General features: G+C 35.9%; 2 protein-coding genes across 6 annotated transcripts; both read right to left on the bottom strand.

Annotated features, from left to right (window-relative positions):
• Positions 1-824: 824 nt before the first annotated feature.
• On the bottom strand, positions 825-7,186 carry LOC102629000 (fimbrin-1). 3 transcript variants are annotated; one of them, XM_006474908.4, is made up of 15 exons: positions 6,996-7,186; positions 6,183-6,328; positions 5,917-6,087; positions 5,430-5,668; positions 5,156-5,327; positions 5,028-5,066; positions 4,780-4,848; positions 4,544-4,660; positions 3,782-3,993; positions 2,893-3,048; positions 2,355-2,554; positions 2,062-2,219; positions 1,881-1,977; positions 1,613-1,704; positions 825-1,518 (listed from the first exon to the last, which is right to left on the bottom strand). In XM_006474908.4, exons 2-15 carry the CDS (start codon positions 6,267-6,269, stop codon positions 1,096-1,098), a joined length of 2,232 nt encoding a protein of 743 aa, XP_006474971.1. In that variant the 5' UTR covers positions 6,270-6,328; positions 6,996-7,186; the 3' UTR covers positions 825-1,095. The 3 variants fall into 3 exon arrangements, with proteins under 3 accessions (XP_006474971.1, XP_006474970.1, XP_052289699.1); XM_006474907.4 differs by having other exon boundaries at positions 6,183-6,355; XM_052433739.1 differs by having other exon boundaries at positions 6,183-6,388.
• Positions 7,187-9,381: 2,195 nt separating this feature from the next.
• LOC102628229 (sodium/hydrogen exchanger 4) lies at positions 9,382-14,041 on the bottom strand. 3 transcript variants are annotated; one of them, XM_006474904.3, is made up of 14 exons: positions 13,504-14,041; positions 12,789-12,907; positions 12,595-12,692; positions 12,444-12,503; positions 12,277-12,323; positions 11,993-12,187; positions 11,833-11,879; positions 11,616-11,682; positions 11,285-11,385; positions 11,094-11,195; positions 10,630-10,768; positions 10,479-10,541; positions 10,296-10,379; positions 9,382-10,063 (listed from the first exon to the last, which is right to left on the bottom strand). In XM_006474904.3, exons 1-14 carry the CDS (start codon positions 13,660-13,662, stop codon positions 9,779-9,781), a joined length of 1,566 nt encoding a protein of 521 aa, XP_006474967.1. In that variant the 5' UTR covers positions 13,663-14,041; the 3' UTR covers positions 9,382-9,778. The 3 variants fall into 3 exon arrangements, with proteins under 3 accessions (XP_006474967.1, XP_052290377.1, XP_052290378.1); XM_052434417.1 differs by lacking the exon at positions 13,504-14,041 and having other exon boundaries at positions 12,444-12,499; positions 12,789-12,833; XM_052434418.1 differs by lacking the exons at positions 12,789-12,907; positions 13,504-14,041 and having other exon boundaries at positions 12,444-12,499; positions 12,599-12,640.
• Positions 14,042-16,419: the final 2,378 nt, after the last annotated feature.

Here is a 16,419-nt window from a genome sequence, read left to right on the forward strand (position 1 = left end):
ACTTGGGTATTTTCTTCATTAATTATAATGTATAATTAAATAAAAATAGTTTTTTTTTTTTAATCTAAGTATGAGTGAAGTTGACATCCCCGAGTATTAGTGAGTGAAGTTGACATCCCCGAGTATTAGTGAGGATTAAAAATAACAGTTATAATCTCATATAATATGAGTTGTAATTTGAGCAACACTCTCATGTAACAAAAAAAATAAGTTTGATTATGTCTAATCAGATTTATTATGAACAATCTCGATCTCATAACTATACGAAGCCAATTAACAGTTGTAATTGACTAACTGGCTTGACCTCTCTTTTTCCTTTTTCTAAATTTGACCTACAACAAAATTACATTTAAAATATATATATATATAGTTAAAATGACGGATGCACACTAAAATATTAAAAAAAATTATTAGAGAATGTATTGTACTATGTATTTTTTTTTAATTAGTGACATTCACTTTTTTAAAATGAAGATGTCGTCATTCTTTGAGAATTATTATTATTATTATTATTATTATTATTATATGTATATATTTTGCCACATTGCCTTGTAATGTACATTTTAAAAACAAATATATAATATCACATCTTAATTCTTACATTTTATTAGATAAAAACACAAATAAATGATCATTATATCCTGAATGATAACACAGTTGATTTTTAACTTCCTTGGCAAGGCACGAAAAATACTTATAAGCGTAATTTTGTTGTTACAATGGGGCATTCCAAAAGAAAGATACATGCACCTCTGCAAATTAATCCACAAAATTGTAGTAATGTGTGTCGAAATATCAAGAAAAACGAGACATGAAGATCTGTCTTCTCCGCATACAGAATCAACTCTTTGATTTGCTAATTACATTATTCAACATTATTGATCGTCTTATTGTTTAAAAAAAAAAGCATATAACATACAGTCTACCTATGCACGTAAGGGAAATCTTCGAGAAGCAAAAAGTTTGCAGCATTTCTCTATTTTTTCATAAGTACACAAACTCTGCAAAATGTAAGATTTCTACCTAACTGTGAATATGTTCACTTCTTCTCGGGTCTGATCACACGGTGGAAGCTTTTGCAATTCAGATGGTTCATTATACAACCGGTGTATCCGCATTCTCAACTTGTGAAGACATCGTAGTATCCGAGGCAGCATCATCGATGGTCAGGTTTGAAACATCACCACTGAGAGATGAGATTTCATCTTCACCACTTACAGATGGCGCCGGGGATGCATCAGGAGTAGTGGAACTGTACCCGTTAGCCGGGGAGGGAGCCAAGGATGCATCAGGAGTTGTGGTTCTATACCCGTTAGCCGGGGAGGGTATTGGGGATGCATCACGAGTTGTGGTACTACGTCCATTAGCTGGGGAAGGCACCGGAGATGCATCGGGGGAAGTTGTACTGTGGCCGTTAGTTGGCGAGGGCAAGGGCGATGACTCAGCCTCTTCTACCTGTTGCTGCAGGCTCCAGTACATTATGCTAGCAGTTAGAGTGAGGATCATCTTCTGATTTACCTGCCAAATTATCACGAAACGAATGGTCATCAAATTGAATCACCGCTGTCTGTAGAAATCCGAATGCTAAATCCAAATACAGTAGCATCCATACCTCCATAATGTCCTCTGGCAACAAGAAAATGGAACAGCCAAGCTTCCTAGCCACACTAATTATGTATGTAGCATTTAACCTCTTTTCCTCATCTACCATGTCAATCAAATCAACGATGAAAAAAAGTGAGATTATAAATTTATATTTTATAGGATCTTCCTAGAAATGAGATAAAAGAGCAACCAAGTTCATATGTACCTCCATCTAACAAAAAATAATTAATAAAGTTTTCATTCAATCGAAAAGTAATTGCAGCAAAATATCATACCGCTTTCACCCTTGGTGACAAGATTCCAATTTACCACCCTTGGCTCCACAGAGCTTAGAAGCTCAAGGAAGAATAATCCATTTGATAGGCTCTTATCCTGAAGAAATTCAGTATACACAAGTAAATCGTGGCGTAAAATAAGATTCTTGATAATAAAGGAAAACATCTAACTATGTTTAACCTTGAAGCTCTCCATTTGAGAAGTTCTGCCCGTACTCTTGACTTTGTCGTTTGCCCACTTAAGGATACCCACATCAGTAATCTCCTTCCCTTGGGAGCGTGATCTCAAGTTCTTCAGGAGTTGAAGCATATTAAACCTCATCAACTGCCACAGGAAAGCTGAAACAAAGAAAATCAAATTTCCTATTTTGGACAAGAAGCTCTCTCAGTGATAGGGATTTGAACTCACAGTTACAGGACAAAGGTATTATCTGTCAGCACATGTGGAAAGAGCGAGGGAAAAATGAAAATTACCAAGTATGAGCTTCTTATTTCCTTGAACAAAATCATTTCCAGCTACATTCACTAGGGAAAATTTCAATTGCTTTCCAATCTTTATAACTTGATTACAGTTCTCCACTTTTCTAAATGGCATCTTAATCGGTGGCTTGGATGCCTGCTTCCAATCAACCGATCCAGGAGAAACTTTGTCCAGCACTTCTAGAAGTAACCATCTGCATGCATAACTGACGCTTGTGAATCATGATTTCAACAGTCAGAATACTTAAATGAATAAACTATATAAGCTCCGCCATCAACGATTATCTATCAGTTATTAAGGTGGCAAGATACACTGGAGAACACAATTCACAAATCAATTATAGACGGAAAAGTCATGCATCGTACCACTCCACCCCCAGTAAAATAAAATATTCATGTGATTTGGAACCATCAGAATGAAGTCAAAAGTCTGGCACTTGGTTGGAAATTATAAGGTTTGCAAAATTCAATCAATAGGGGTTGCTTTATACAGTACTCAGAGAATGCCGTCCCAACGAAGAGAAACACTCACCCATTCCTGACATCCTCAAACACATTATTGCAGTAAGTAGCAATTCCAAGACTGTTAATCCATAGTCGAAAACATCTCTCTTCTCTGGATGTTTGCACATCATCTGTGATCATCTCGGCAAAGGAAATCTTTTTGCTGTCTGTAGTAAGGCCACTCCTGCAACGTACAGATATACTTCCCTATTAACCACGAAATTAAGAAAACGACAAACATATAGACAATAGAGCAAACAGACTGGGTGTGATCAACCACTCTGAAGTAACAATATAAGCATATATACTCACAAAAAGCCCCAAAGTCCCCATTAAATTGAAGAGAAAAGAAAATTGTGCAAAAGGGATTGTACAATAGGCAGAGTAAATCTGTATAGAAAACTGAACAAAAATCTAAGGATGATAACTTTCCATCAATTTTTTATCAAGAAAATACATTTACAAAAATTTGATAGTTGCTTATGAGAAGCAAAAATGTGTGACCTGGAAAACTAAAGTGCTTCAAGAATCTGCATGGGTACAAAATAAAAATAAAAATAAAAACTAAAAAATACAACTTGCCTTCTAGGATACATCAAATAATTTTCATTAATGCACGCATGCTAATAAGGCTCAAACCCAGGACTAAGTCCTATGGAAACCACTCCTCACAACTGATCTAGACCTTAGCCTAATTCATTCATTAATTCATGAAATTCATTATCAAAGATACAGCCAAAACGTTCAGTCTATTCTAATAACATCTGAAGAATGGGCCTTGGCCAAAATAAATAAAATATTCTCCAAAGGTTTCCAACCAAATAAAAACAGATATGGAAAGGAGACTTGAGCGGAAATTGCAGATAATGACTGAATATGAAAGCTTCATAGGAAATATTAGTGTTTTCCAATCCAACCTTTGATGAAATACTTGCGCCACGAATGCAAGGTTCAAATTTGCTGATCCCTCAACTATATCTTTTGGGCTCAAATATCGTTTGCAGTCCATTCTTTCCGCATGATCAAGTACCAATTTAGCCCTTTCAGTGGGATCCTTCATATCCAATGTAGCTGGATTACAGTGTTCTGGTGCAAGAACATTAAGCAGGTATGTATATGCCTTACCATCCTGCAAGTGCATGAACAAAGACATCAATAAAAACATCACACATGCAAATCTTACTAAGGTATGTGACACAATCAGAATCACTACTCTAGTTGTAGCAGAAAAGCTTCACTCTTGTTAGAGATTAAAAAAATAAAAATAAATAAAGATAAGAAGCTGAAGCAGAAATAGCCCCCACTTCAGCAGACCAAAAGTATTTCACTTTAAATGTTCTGCCTCCAGTTTTCTTCTTGCTTTGCATTAAGTATGAGAATTCAAGAACAAATTACATAAAGTTTTCCAGACATGTGACCTAATTTCAACTTCCTACTTGCAATGTGAGTTATGAATTGCATGGAGTAGTTGAACCAAGAGTTAGAGCACTGAACCCCCACAATGGAGATACAAATATCTGAGCCAACCATTAAAAGAAAGGAAGTACTTCGCTTAAAAAAGTTATAATCTTGACCTCCATTTTGTTAACCCTAAGAGAAGGAAACATAAAGTCAAATAAAGGATGGAGAATTAGTATACAAATGTCCAAAGCATGAAAATTTAAAAACTTATACGCTACCTTCAAGTCGGAAGAAAAATTTGTGACAGGCTTCTCATATCCTGCCTTTTTCAGATGGTAATTCATCCATTTTAGTAAGACCTTCTCAGGAGCTAATCCCATGAGCTCCTCAACATCCTGCGAGATTGAAAATGCATAATAAGAAACTTACAAACCTCCATCAGTACAAACATCATCTGAAAGAATATGTTGTCATAGGGGAAAAAAATTAATAGGGTAATTAAAAAGTGACTTACGCTGTTGTCTTCCACCAATTCGACAAGCTGGGGTGTCTTTTTAAGATTGAGATCTGCTAATAGTTGGATCTAAAGGTAAAAACAGTTAGGAAGTAAGTAAAAGTCAAAATTCTTGGCCCTCATAAACAAAATATTGATGTCTAAGGGACCTATTGGAAACAGTACCCTATTCTTGGAACATAGAACTGGCATCAAAGGTTACACAACCATATGTGAGTCAACATTAGTGATAAAGTTCAGATGCCCACCTTTATGATTTGGGAAATCAACCCTAGAATCAGATGAGGCTGCATGAAGAAGAAACAAAACAAAAAACCTTCAGACTAACAAAACATAGGTATGTAAACGTATTAAAATATTGATAGCCTAAACTCACCCTTCCTTCAACCAGATCTTGTGTACCAATGTTAACCACAGTACAGCCAATGGCCTTTGCAGAGTTTAGGCAAAGAGTGTGGTTCTCATTCCTCTCCCATGGGTTGATTACCCGTTTTGTGTTGATAGCTCTTTCATCTATTGTTCCCGGCACAGCAATGTTGATCAGCTTACTGCAGCAAACAACAAGCTAAATTCAACACCACCATCAAGAGTTACCAGCGTCAGCTGGCATAGCAAAGTAGGGAGTAATTAGGCAGATCCTGCTTAAATACCATAGAAGAACTCCATCTTTCGCAAGATCAAACAAATCATTTGTAGTTGGGTCTAAAGGAAGAAACTGCTTCAGGAAAGGATCATCCCCAAGATAGCTGTTTATGTGAGCAACATAAGATGCTTTCTCTGATTCACTGATTGTATGAAGAAGGGTGGTTGTGGAAGCCTTAAGAAATGATGAAGAGTTCTTTGCACTTCCCGGTTTTGTGGTAGCTCGACCTTGCAAATTTATATATGCCTGTCCATTTCATATGGTTTATAAACATGTTATCCACATCACCGTCACTCTAGTTCCAGTCTATGTTAAAGACTGAAAGCTCACATTTCAATGAAATTAATCAAACTGTTACTTCCAATGTTCCTAGCTCCATGATAGTTAAAACTGGTGCATACTATTCCAATTTTCACTTCTTTGCATTAATTTCATCCATCTACTTTAGAAAAAGAAGAAAGACACAGTGATACGCAAGAGCACATGTAGCTTACCCTGAGAAAGGCTTCAAAATCAATCTCATCACCAGCGCCAGCATACGACTCAGCCAAGATCCCCTTGATATCTTCCTCGGTGAACATTGTACTAAAAGCCTTCAATTTTGCCATCACAGGTGGCAAGTCTGCCACTGTAACTTTGCCATTTTGATTCTTTATTGAAACAAACTAAAAAAACCAGAAATAAGATACACATCATACTACTGTTAAGAAAAAGAAAATCATCACACTATTGCACTAAATCTAATTTGAGGCGAACTTACTTTGGATTTAAGGCTGCGAAGCTCAACTTGTGTGAACTGGCTTTGAAGCCATTGATCAGAAACAAGAACTCCAACATAGCTTGACATCTCCGTGAATTCAACACGGAGACCACCAAAATTACCCTAATCTTCTTGTCCGAATGACACTGAATTGTCAAGAGTCCAACAAGAATCTTCAAATTCAAATTCCAGAAACCAATACCACACTATCAGCAACCCAAATTCAGATCCCACAACAAATTTTATTTCTTATAAAGAAGAACAAAGAAGGAAAAAAAACCACTCTGAGGCCACCAGTTTATGTGGCTTAGCTTGCATTAACAATAACACTAAACCAAATGCAAAAAATCAGACAAATACAATGAGACAAAGAACCCAATAAGACTCATAGTAAATATAAACCACAAAAATTAAATATATAACCAACTAATCCTTTCTTGCTAATTTACCACAAAAGAAAAAAAAATCAGAAAACATCGATCAAATTAAAAAATAAATATAAAACCAAGAAGAACCCAGAAACGAAATGAAAAAGAAACTAGTCCTCTTAAAGTATTTTAATAAAACAGAATGCTATCAAATAAGTAAACCACCAATGAAAACACAAAACTCAATCAAATTACTAAACGAAAGATCAAACCAACAGCTATAAATAACACAAGAAACAAACTTCAACACCCACAAAAACAAATAAAAACAAAACTCTTGTATTGTAAAATACAAGCTCTTTAATCTTCTGTATCAAAATATTAAACAAAACCATCAAAGAAAACTTGAAACCAAAGAGAACCCAGAAGAAGAAAAAAAACATACCAGTTTAAAATACAAGATTTTCACGTCCAGTTTCTTTCAAAGATTTGACCCTTCTTCAAGACGTATGAAGCAAGAAACATACAGTACACAGGATCGATTTTTCTTCGTGAAGGAGCAAAGTGGAAGATAGAGGTAGAGGTTGTTGATTTTTTATTACCATACAAGAGACAGCGAGGAGTAAACAGGCTCATGAACTCACTTGTGAATGGGTTTTGTGTTTTCGCGTGTATAAATTAAGAGTGTACTCGCTTCTTCTCCTCGACAGCTAGGTTGATTTCTTTGTACACGTAATTTGGGAGTTTGGGATCTTGTGCAACTACTTTTGTTTCATCGTAAAGTTATGTATATAAATCAATAGCGAATTGAAAAAAATAAATAAATGGTAAATTGGAGACGGGGTTTATGGGAAATTCATTGGTTAATTTACTAGTTAATGATTGATTAATTGAGATTAATGAGGCGATTAATTTAATAGTTGTTGGGATTTTCTTTAGATGGTGATTGGGTTTGTTGGATTTTAGATTCTACGCTGAGTCCTTATTATTTATTGATAGTTATAAAAAGAAAATAATATGCAATAAAAATTTACTAGAAGATTACAAAAACTTTGGGATGAAAAATTTATGTTGTTATATTCATAATAATTTGTTAATTACATTAATAATTGTGGTTGTGCAATTGAAAAAATTATTTTAGAATTTAAGAGGTATTAAGTAGAAGAGATTTATTAAGAAAAATAAACTACCACAAGAAGAAATCAATAAAAAGAACAATAAATTCTTGTTGATTAATAAAATAAAACTAAACCGAGTGAATCTATATAAGTTTTCAATTAGCATTGAGAGATGTATAGTAGGGCCCTTAATAACGACCGGCTAAAAAACAGTGCCCACAAACGATAGTGATGCGTGATCCCGATCGCGGCCCAGTTTCAATCCATTATAAAATGAATTCACATTTCATTATTACAAACTTTTCGGCCAATCCCAATTCTTTAATTCGAGATCAAGGTTATTCGAAAAGAATGTCGCATTTTCATGCAATCAAGCCAAGAATCATCATTACTTTTGAATATTTCATTCTAATTCCAAGATTTGTAGCCCCTTTTTGTAATTCATCTGTTCACATCATTTATCTCCTAAAGCCGGGAAGCAGCCACCGGCCAAACGACAAATTTCGGTTCAATCCATGTGGCTTGCACTACATTATAAATTTTTTGGCCCAAAATACTCACATCTTACGTGCAGGTTTTGGGCTTTTTAGTAACTTAACGTTGGTCCGAGGATAACAACAATGGGCGCCATGTGGACAATGAAGTTGATTGGAAAGAGTTGCCCATTTGATGACATTAGAGAATGATTTGTATATTGAGAAATCTCCATGTAGCTCTACAAACGAAGCCTTGATTTCCTCTCGAAAAGAATTAGATGAGTTCAGCTACAATTTTTTGGCGCCACGGTGACTGACCAAGAAATAGCACTAGCAGGCATCTGATTTTATATACTATCATCTGCTTTCTTTAATCATTGTCTTATTTCTTTAATCATTGTCTTAAAAGAAAGGCATGCACAATTTCTCCTTTACAGTGTAGGTTACCAAATCATCACCAGGAAGTAGGGAAACCCTTATCAACTCAAGGGAGTAACCCCATTTTCACATGACACACCTAAAGACAAGCTGCCAAGAAGCAAACTGCAACTCTCCCCGGAACATCTTATAAAGTGAGGTCCAAATGACAGAATGTGGAAAACCAAAATGGGCAAACCGGCTAGCAGAGTTTTGGTTCAAAGGGTTGTGGCATTCTTGTTCATTGCTTCTTCGGTGAATGGAGGAGCAATGGCCATATCCATATGCAATATCGAGTCAAGCAAAATGAATCTTTGTTTGCCTGCCGTCAGCGGCAAGTCACCTACACAACCAACCGAGCAATGCTGCGCTGTGGTTAGCGGTGCCAAGTTGTCATGTCTTTGCAGCTACAAGAATCTCCTCCCTGCATTTGGGATAAACCCAAAGTATGCCTTGGCTTTGCCAAAGAAATGTGGCCTTGAAACACCACCTCAATGCAGGGGTAGTTAACGTTCTAGTTTTATTTGCAAGGAAGGCTACGGCTTCTAATCCTTTGCTCTTATTGATTACAGTGGCTTGAGAGGTCAGCTTTACGTCAAATATTCAAGCCCTCAAAGGTTTGGCTATCTAGACATATTTGATCCAGCTTCCACTGGAGCTTTTAAGAAGAATGATATTATTATGGCATACTGAGAACATTTGTATTTGTAATCATCGATGAGATTGATTGCTTTGTTTAATTGTCTTCATATTATAGCATCCTACACTCAGAAGATGCATCATACAGCTACTAAAGGAGCATTGCACTGCAAACAGGAGAAATTAAATCAGCTAATTTAAAATTAGGAGGAAAAAAACCTGCATTTCAAAACTACTTTGGTTTACAATCTGTCTAGTTGAAGTTTAGTATAAAAAACATCTGATATACTCAACTGATAAGAACCATCTTCAGTGAATACTAAAAGCATAAGATCTTTTTACATTAATTGTAGGCACATACAAAACTTGATTCGCGTATCCGATGTGCTGCTGTCTCAAAGCAACTCTTGTGCTCCAAAACTGTATTATTCTCATCACCTAGTTGAGAAAAGCTGCATCTTCATTTTTCCTTACTGAAGAGGTTGATGCACTAATAAGTTAACCCCAATCTCAACTTTAGCCGTAAATTGATTAAGGGATGTTTTGATGGCATCATTGCTATGAAGCGGAAAGATAACCTAACATTGTGACTGATTGCTATCAGGCCCCCCAAATACGGGCCTCATGTAGGTATCATCAAACCTCCTCCAGAAGGAGTGTATTGTATACACAGGACGATCTAATAGCATCGACAAGCTATCCTTTGCACGAAGAAGGTTGGTAGTGGTAGATTCATCAAACGAGAGCAAAGGCAGGTTCATGTCCTCATTAGGGGACTTTGGCTCCCGACAGCTGTTGTTAGTTGCATGCTGAGGATGAGGGAGCAGATATTTGACAAGCGGCCTTGTCAAAAATCCAAACACCTGTACAGTTATGCCATTATCAATTAATCCTAAATGCAGACAGACAGAGAATATTCGGTTGAAATGCCAATGGATATGCTATAAAATTAAGGTAAAAATGGCATAACAATATCACAGAGCTGCAACTGCATAAGGCATGTAAGAAAAAAAAAATTATAGAAAATGTCTTTTTTTTCCATTCTCAAAGTTACAAGTGTCTTCACCAATTTCGAAATGAAGAACATTTACATACCAATGTAGTGAAGAGGACAATAATTATGGTGGCTGTAATCATGGTAGCACTATCTGGATCGCTTGTAACTCCAGAGTATGTGAACTTCACAAGCCAAGTGATAATTGATTCAGCAAACCACATTCCACCAATCTTACAACTAAATGATATTGCAACAACCATTCTTAATGAACAGAAACACACCTGTTTGAAAGCCAATGCAATAGAAACTGCCCCTCTCATGAGCCCAGCCCACCAGATAACTACCTGGATAAAAGCAAGTTCAGAAGCTTGTGACCTAAACAGATTGAATCCTCAATTTTTGTTAGTGCATAATACCATTTCAAAAGCAAACCTGGTGGTTGAACGAGATTGATGGTGACCTATGGCTGTTCATGTAATTGGACAAAAGGGAGAGAGGAAACACAAATGCAGCACGTCCAAGCAATATCATCAAGATTAAGGCACTATAGACACCCAAAGAGGTGACAAAACTGCAACGCCCAAAAAAAAAAAAAAGTTTAAAAGTGATATTAACGTATTAGAAGAAAATAGTCTAGGGCAAAAACAAACATGGTTCCAAAATGGGCTATCAGAATCCTTTTTAACATACAAAACTAGGCAGGGGGAGGCTCTGCTTTCCAGTCATAGAAAGAACTTAACTTTGGAAGCAGATTTTTGGTTTATATGGTTTATATTTTCTTTTTCCCATTGGGAATTCAAACCATAGGCAGGCACTAGATAATCCAAGGTGTTAGCATTATGCACAATAGGTTCCTGAAGATAATTGAATCCAATTCAACATTAAGGAAATAGTACCTCAACTTACTCATCCTCCATTTCTCAATGTCAAAAGCATCCATTCCCACATAGAGAAATATGAAAGTTTCTGCTATAAACGACATCATGGCAAATGTATGCCTGTTGACGAAGAGTGGGAAGTGATCAGTTATATAACTAGCAAAGTTCAAGTGGAACATAAATTAAAGATTCTGACTCGATATTCATGCCTGGTTGTAATTCTCGAACTGTCGGTCATATTGTGCCATGCATAGTGTGACATGAAAATCCCACAAAAGAAAACGGTGAGAATTCCACTTAGCTCTAACAGCTGCAAAATGAAATTTCAATAAATGATTGAACCAAAACAAAAACCTATATAATGCATGAATACCAACATAGCTTGATGTATGGAAGCTGTACTTATGACAAAGAGGAGTGATTCAATTATAAAGTGTAGATAAAATGAATAGCTTCTCTTGAGTAAGCATCTGAAAATTAACAATATTAATATTTTAAATTTGCTGGCACCTTAAATAAAAGGACTTCTGCATACATTACCTCAGCCAATATGTAAGACAGATATGCCATTAAAACCATCAAAGCAATTTCACGAACACTTGAATGTCTGTAAGCAGACAGTGAGTCAGATTTCTAAAAGGGTGTCTTTAGAATTTATAAAGCATATTGAACTCGGGCACTTTCAGTTATATTTATCAGAGAAAAGCTTCAGGGGATCATTTTCAGAAATGGTAGTATGGCAGGTAAAAGAACTTACTTTCCAAAGTATAAGGTTTTAAGTACCAATGCTGTCAAAAGACCAGCCTGCATGAAATACACAGAAGTGTTTGAGCCAGCTGGAGGATGAGAGCAGATTATTAGGTCAAGTAATCACTTAAAAAGCCCTTTCATATTTGTAGCCAGTCATCTCTACTCACAGTAACTCCCAGTATAGTGCTTGTTGAGAATAAGTACAAGAAATCTCTAAATATTCTAAGAGCTGCCTTGCCGTTAAGTTCTCTGACATCAATTTTTTGAACTGCATTAAAGAGAACCACTGATGTTGCGTCGTTCACGACTCCTTCCCCGAAGACTAAGCTGTAAAGCAAAGGAGTTTCATCTTGATTGAGAATCTACAAGAATGTGTGACATTTTACAACGTCAGTTTATTAAAGCAGCAGGTAAACATAAATGTAAGATGATAATTATACAGATAACCAACCTGCAGTGTACAAACTGTATCTGTGGAAGAAAAGATTGTCCCTAAAGCTGAAACAAACAGAACAATAATTTCAGGTGCAACTAAAAGTCTTGTACTAGATGAGATATGAATGCAGAGAAAGTGAATTTCATGGATAATTTTATAAATGACCTACAGAGAGATCTTACCGAGATAATCTTGTATACTCAGACCCATAAATCCTAACTTTGGAAAGAGCCACCAGCTGCCTAGGTGAACAATAAAATGGGGGAATTCAGAAGAATTATGCAAAATAAATGACAAAATGACTAAAAGTTACAGATAATTTTCCATTATTACCTACAGTGATGATTGACACCGAAATAAAGACTCCAATCACACCAAACATCATGATGGTTAGAAAGTTGTGAAAGAACTGTTTCTTCTTCACCTGAAACCTGAAGTAATTGAGTGCAATATACTGTTAACAAGAGTATTTGTGAAACAATCCAAGCTAATTCAGGAATGTAAGGAATATAAATAGCAGAACTTACCCAGCATTGAATATAATGGGAGGAAGAAGATATATGAAGAACAGTTCTTCATCAAACCTTAGAATGTGAGAACTTTTCCACTTGGTTATAGATAAAATTATTATTCCAGACACACATCCCTGATGAGAAAAAGTTAATACAGAAAGATCATAGGATTATGCAACCTTATACAATTAATATCCCTGATGAGAACTTACATACTCTTCAGGCCATTAAAGCAATGCGATTATGATTTTTTTCGACAATGAATCTTCCTCTAAAGCAACACAACTGACATCTATGTGCTCATTATCCTCATCAGAAACTCAATAAGACTGATCAAGTTACATGCTTAATAGGGTAATAGATGGAACAAGAAGCTCTAAAATTTCATGCAATTCAACAATGTGAACTAGTTGGTGAAGATAAAAGAACGTTAATCAGGCACAACATTATTTCCCACAAACAACGATATTCAAATTCTCATTTGCATTATCAGAAAGCACGACAAATGGTTTTACTGGAAAAGCACCTACTAATGGAAAATCGATCCCATCCTCACCTGGTGTGACCCAAACATTTTAATCCGGAAAAAAAATCATTTCCCACAATCTTAATAATTCTTGCAGTTTAACTATTGTATTAAAATGTCATAGCCACAGCCACATGCAACAATGAAAAGCATTAGCAGTGAATAAATAAATCAAATAGAACACAGGAAAAGACAGCAGCTTACTATCAAGATGGCAGTGATGGATTCATTAACCCAGCGGTTCTCTTCAAGCAAGTGTCCAACAATTAAACAAAGGCAAAGAATTGCCACAAACAAAGAGATTGGCACGACTTGTGTGTGTTCCTGTGTTATGTTTTTTGCAAACTCACTTATCTCCATCATCTCTTATGTCCAAGTGTTCGCCAACTTTTCACTCTTCCTAAATCAACCCATATAAATTTATTTTATATACATATATTGGAAAACAGAAGATTCCTAGTAATCCCTGAATCTATTTTTTGTGTGGATATATTTGTTCTGTGAAGAAAGTTCCCAAGCGAAAGCGGTGCAAGAGAGAGTTAACACTGCCCGCGAAACACGGTGAACTTGAGTGTGTCCAGGTGGGACTGACACGTGTAACGTGTTCCATTCGTGACGGCCACGTGTTTTTAAAGGCCAGTGTCAGCATGGGGACTTGTGTTATTTCGGATTAATCCAGCGTAGAGGCCAGGATCCGTTGCTCAGCAGTCAGCATCCGTTTCAAGAAGACGAAGAAAAAGAGGAAAATTTGGGAAAGAAAAGTGTAATAACAATAAGGTCCCCCATTTTACAGTGATTACAAATGATTGTGAGTGCGTTTTGGCATGCAGGTTCACTTTTGGAAAGGGTTGAGGCCTACCACTTTTTTAAAACTCTTAAACTCCATTTATTATATTTACAGGACTTATCATTGTTAAAATTATGAAGAACGATAAATATTACAATAGAGTTAATTAAATTTTTACCGTATTTTTTTAAAAAAATAATAAAATTAATAATTTATTACCTTATTGTCTCAAATTAAAAAATTTTAGTTATACCATAAATTAAGATTTAAAGATGGGAGAGTTCATAATTTGCAAGTTAAAAGATTTTAATTTAGTTAAATTTATAAGTGTCCATATAATTTCTTCCTAGTAATTGAATTAACGGATTACAAAAAATAAGGTTTTATAAAAGATTTTCAAGGGGTCTAAAAAGCATGTCTCCCTTTTGGAAAAATGATTTCTAGTTCATGCCAAGGCCTTTGCATGGCCCAATTTTTTATACAAGAAAGAACAAAACGAAAATACGCTGCCATTCCTTGATATTAGACGGAACGGGGAAGGAACATTTTAAACCATCAAAAATACCCACAAGGGAATTGCCGAATTAGCGAGGTTAGTGTGCAAATTGATGCTTTTGTATCTCCCTAAAACTGTGTAGCAGGAGCTTATTGTCACGGACCGCTCAAAATTACCACCAACAGATGATAATTTCGGGCGCACAGGTACGCTTAGTAAAAGTTCGTCTCGAAGTGAAGTGTACTCAAAAGTTCGAGTGCGCTTAAAAATGGGCCGCCAATATAACAAGCAAATCGTGGTGCGCTTAGTAACCATCCAAGCCCGCCCCGAATTCTAGAGTTTTCTACAATTGTAAATATCCTATACTATTCTAGAATTGAGCATTTAGGTCCCTAGAGATATATATACAAGTTGCATGAAACATTCAACAACCTTGCGCTCAAGCCTATAAATAGGGGTGAGCCCCCTCATTTGCCCAACAACCACACCACACACACAAACACTCAAGCATACACACAAGCTCTCTAGCTCTCTTGTAAAGCTCTCTTATAATATATTTTTTACTGTGTAATAAAATATATTTTGGCTACATTGCTCTCTTCTCTCTAGTATTTTCTGCAAAGCATTTTTACTTGGCTAATTGAGAAGTTCGAAAAAATTTACTTAGCGACTTGTGTGCTAAAAGTCGCCTAAGTGCCGCACGAGTTTGTTGCACAAAACTCTCATTCCGTGACACTATGCTAGCTTTTATCGTTTCTGTATATGAATCTTATGAATTAAGTGTATATCACTGTATATTGTGATGGTTACAAAAGAAGGCCTAGTAGGCCGACTACTTGAGTGGGGCAGATTATGGGTGAGAGTAATAAGTATCACATATGTGCATAATGCATGACAGCATATACTGCTTTAAAATTTAAAACTATGCAGAGAGAGAGATCACCTACCACATGACCAATACTACTATGAATACTTTCAGAACTGAATTGACACTGTTTTCAACTCCTAAAGACATGCAATATTGCCAACAGTTGCATGTTATTGATTCTCACGTGCATCCGCTTATAGGTATCATGCACATATACGATATGTATTCACTAAATATAGAAAGTTTGAAAACGTTGAGGACTATTTATTTAATTGAAAGATCTTTTGCTACTTTTAGTTTTCTTTTGTGGCTGTCAAGTATCAATCTAGACAGTAGACATTATCACCACCGGACGACACAAAAATGCTTGTAAATTAAATGTCTGAATAAAAGAACATATATAGCGATCATGCATCATCGGCAAACAGACATACCCAAGAGTCATTTTCCTTGAACAATTCCCATTCCTGGCTTCTTGTTTCTTCTTCTTCCATTTAGTGCTTCCCCATCACTATTAATTCTCTGACTCCACCTCCAATCGTGCGCTCAAGCATGAAGCACCCATTAAAAGTTAGATTCGTGCTGGCATGGACAAATCATAGCCGTCCATCACAACCGTTTCATATTTGATAAATACTCCCATGTGATCGTATCATTTATTGCTAAATTAAGAACCTTCCTATGCCCGACAATCTTTACAATATTAATTATGAGCGGAAAATCAAAATCAATTAATTCAATTGTTTATATCTTTTGAGTAATACGATGGCAGCGACTCCAGTTTTGTCTCACAGTTTGACCTTGGCTTTTTGGCTTGTCGCATTATTTTTATCTTGATTATTATTGTTATTTTTTTAATTTATTAGGCTTGATTAGGTAAACGTAAATAACATTAAAATAGTACAAAAGAAACTATGGATGTTGGGACGTTTCATGTTGGCTGTATTAAACTAAAATATGTACAAGTAC

This window comes from Citrus sinensis, chromosome 9 (assembly GCF_022201045.2).
Source record: "Citrus sinensis cultivar Valencia sweet orange chromosome 9, DVS_A1.0, whole genome shotgun sequence".
Lineage (NCBI taxonomy): Eukaryota > Viridiplantae > Streptophyta > Magnoliopsida > Sapindales > Rutaceae > Citrus > Citrus sinensis.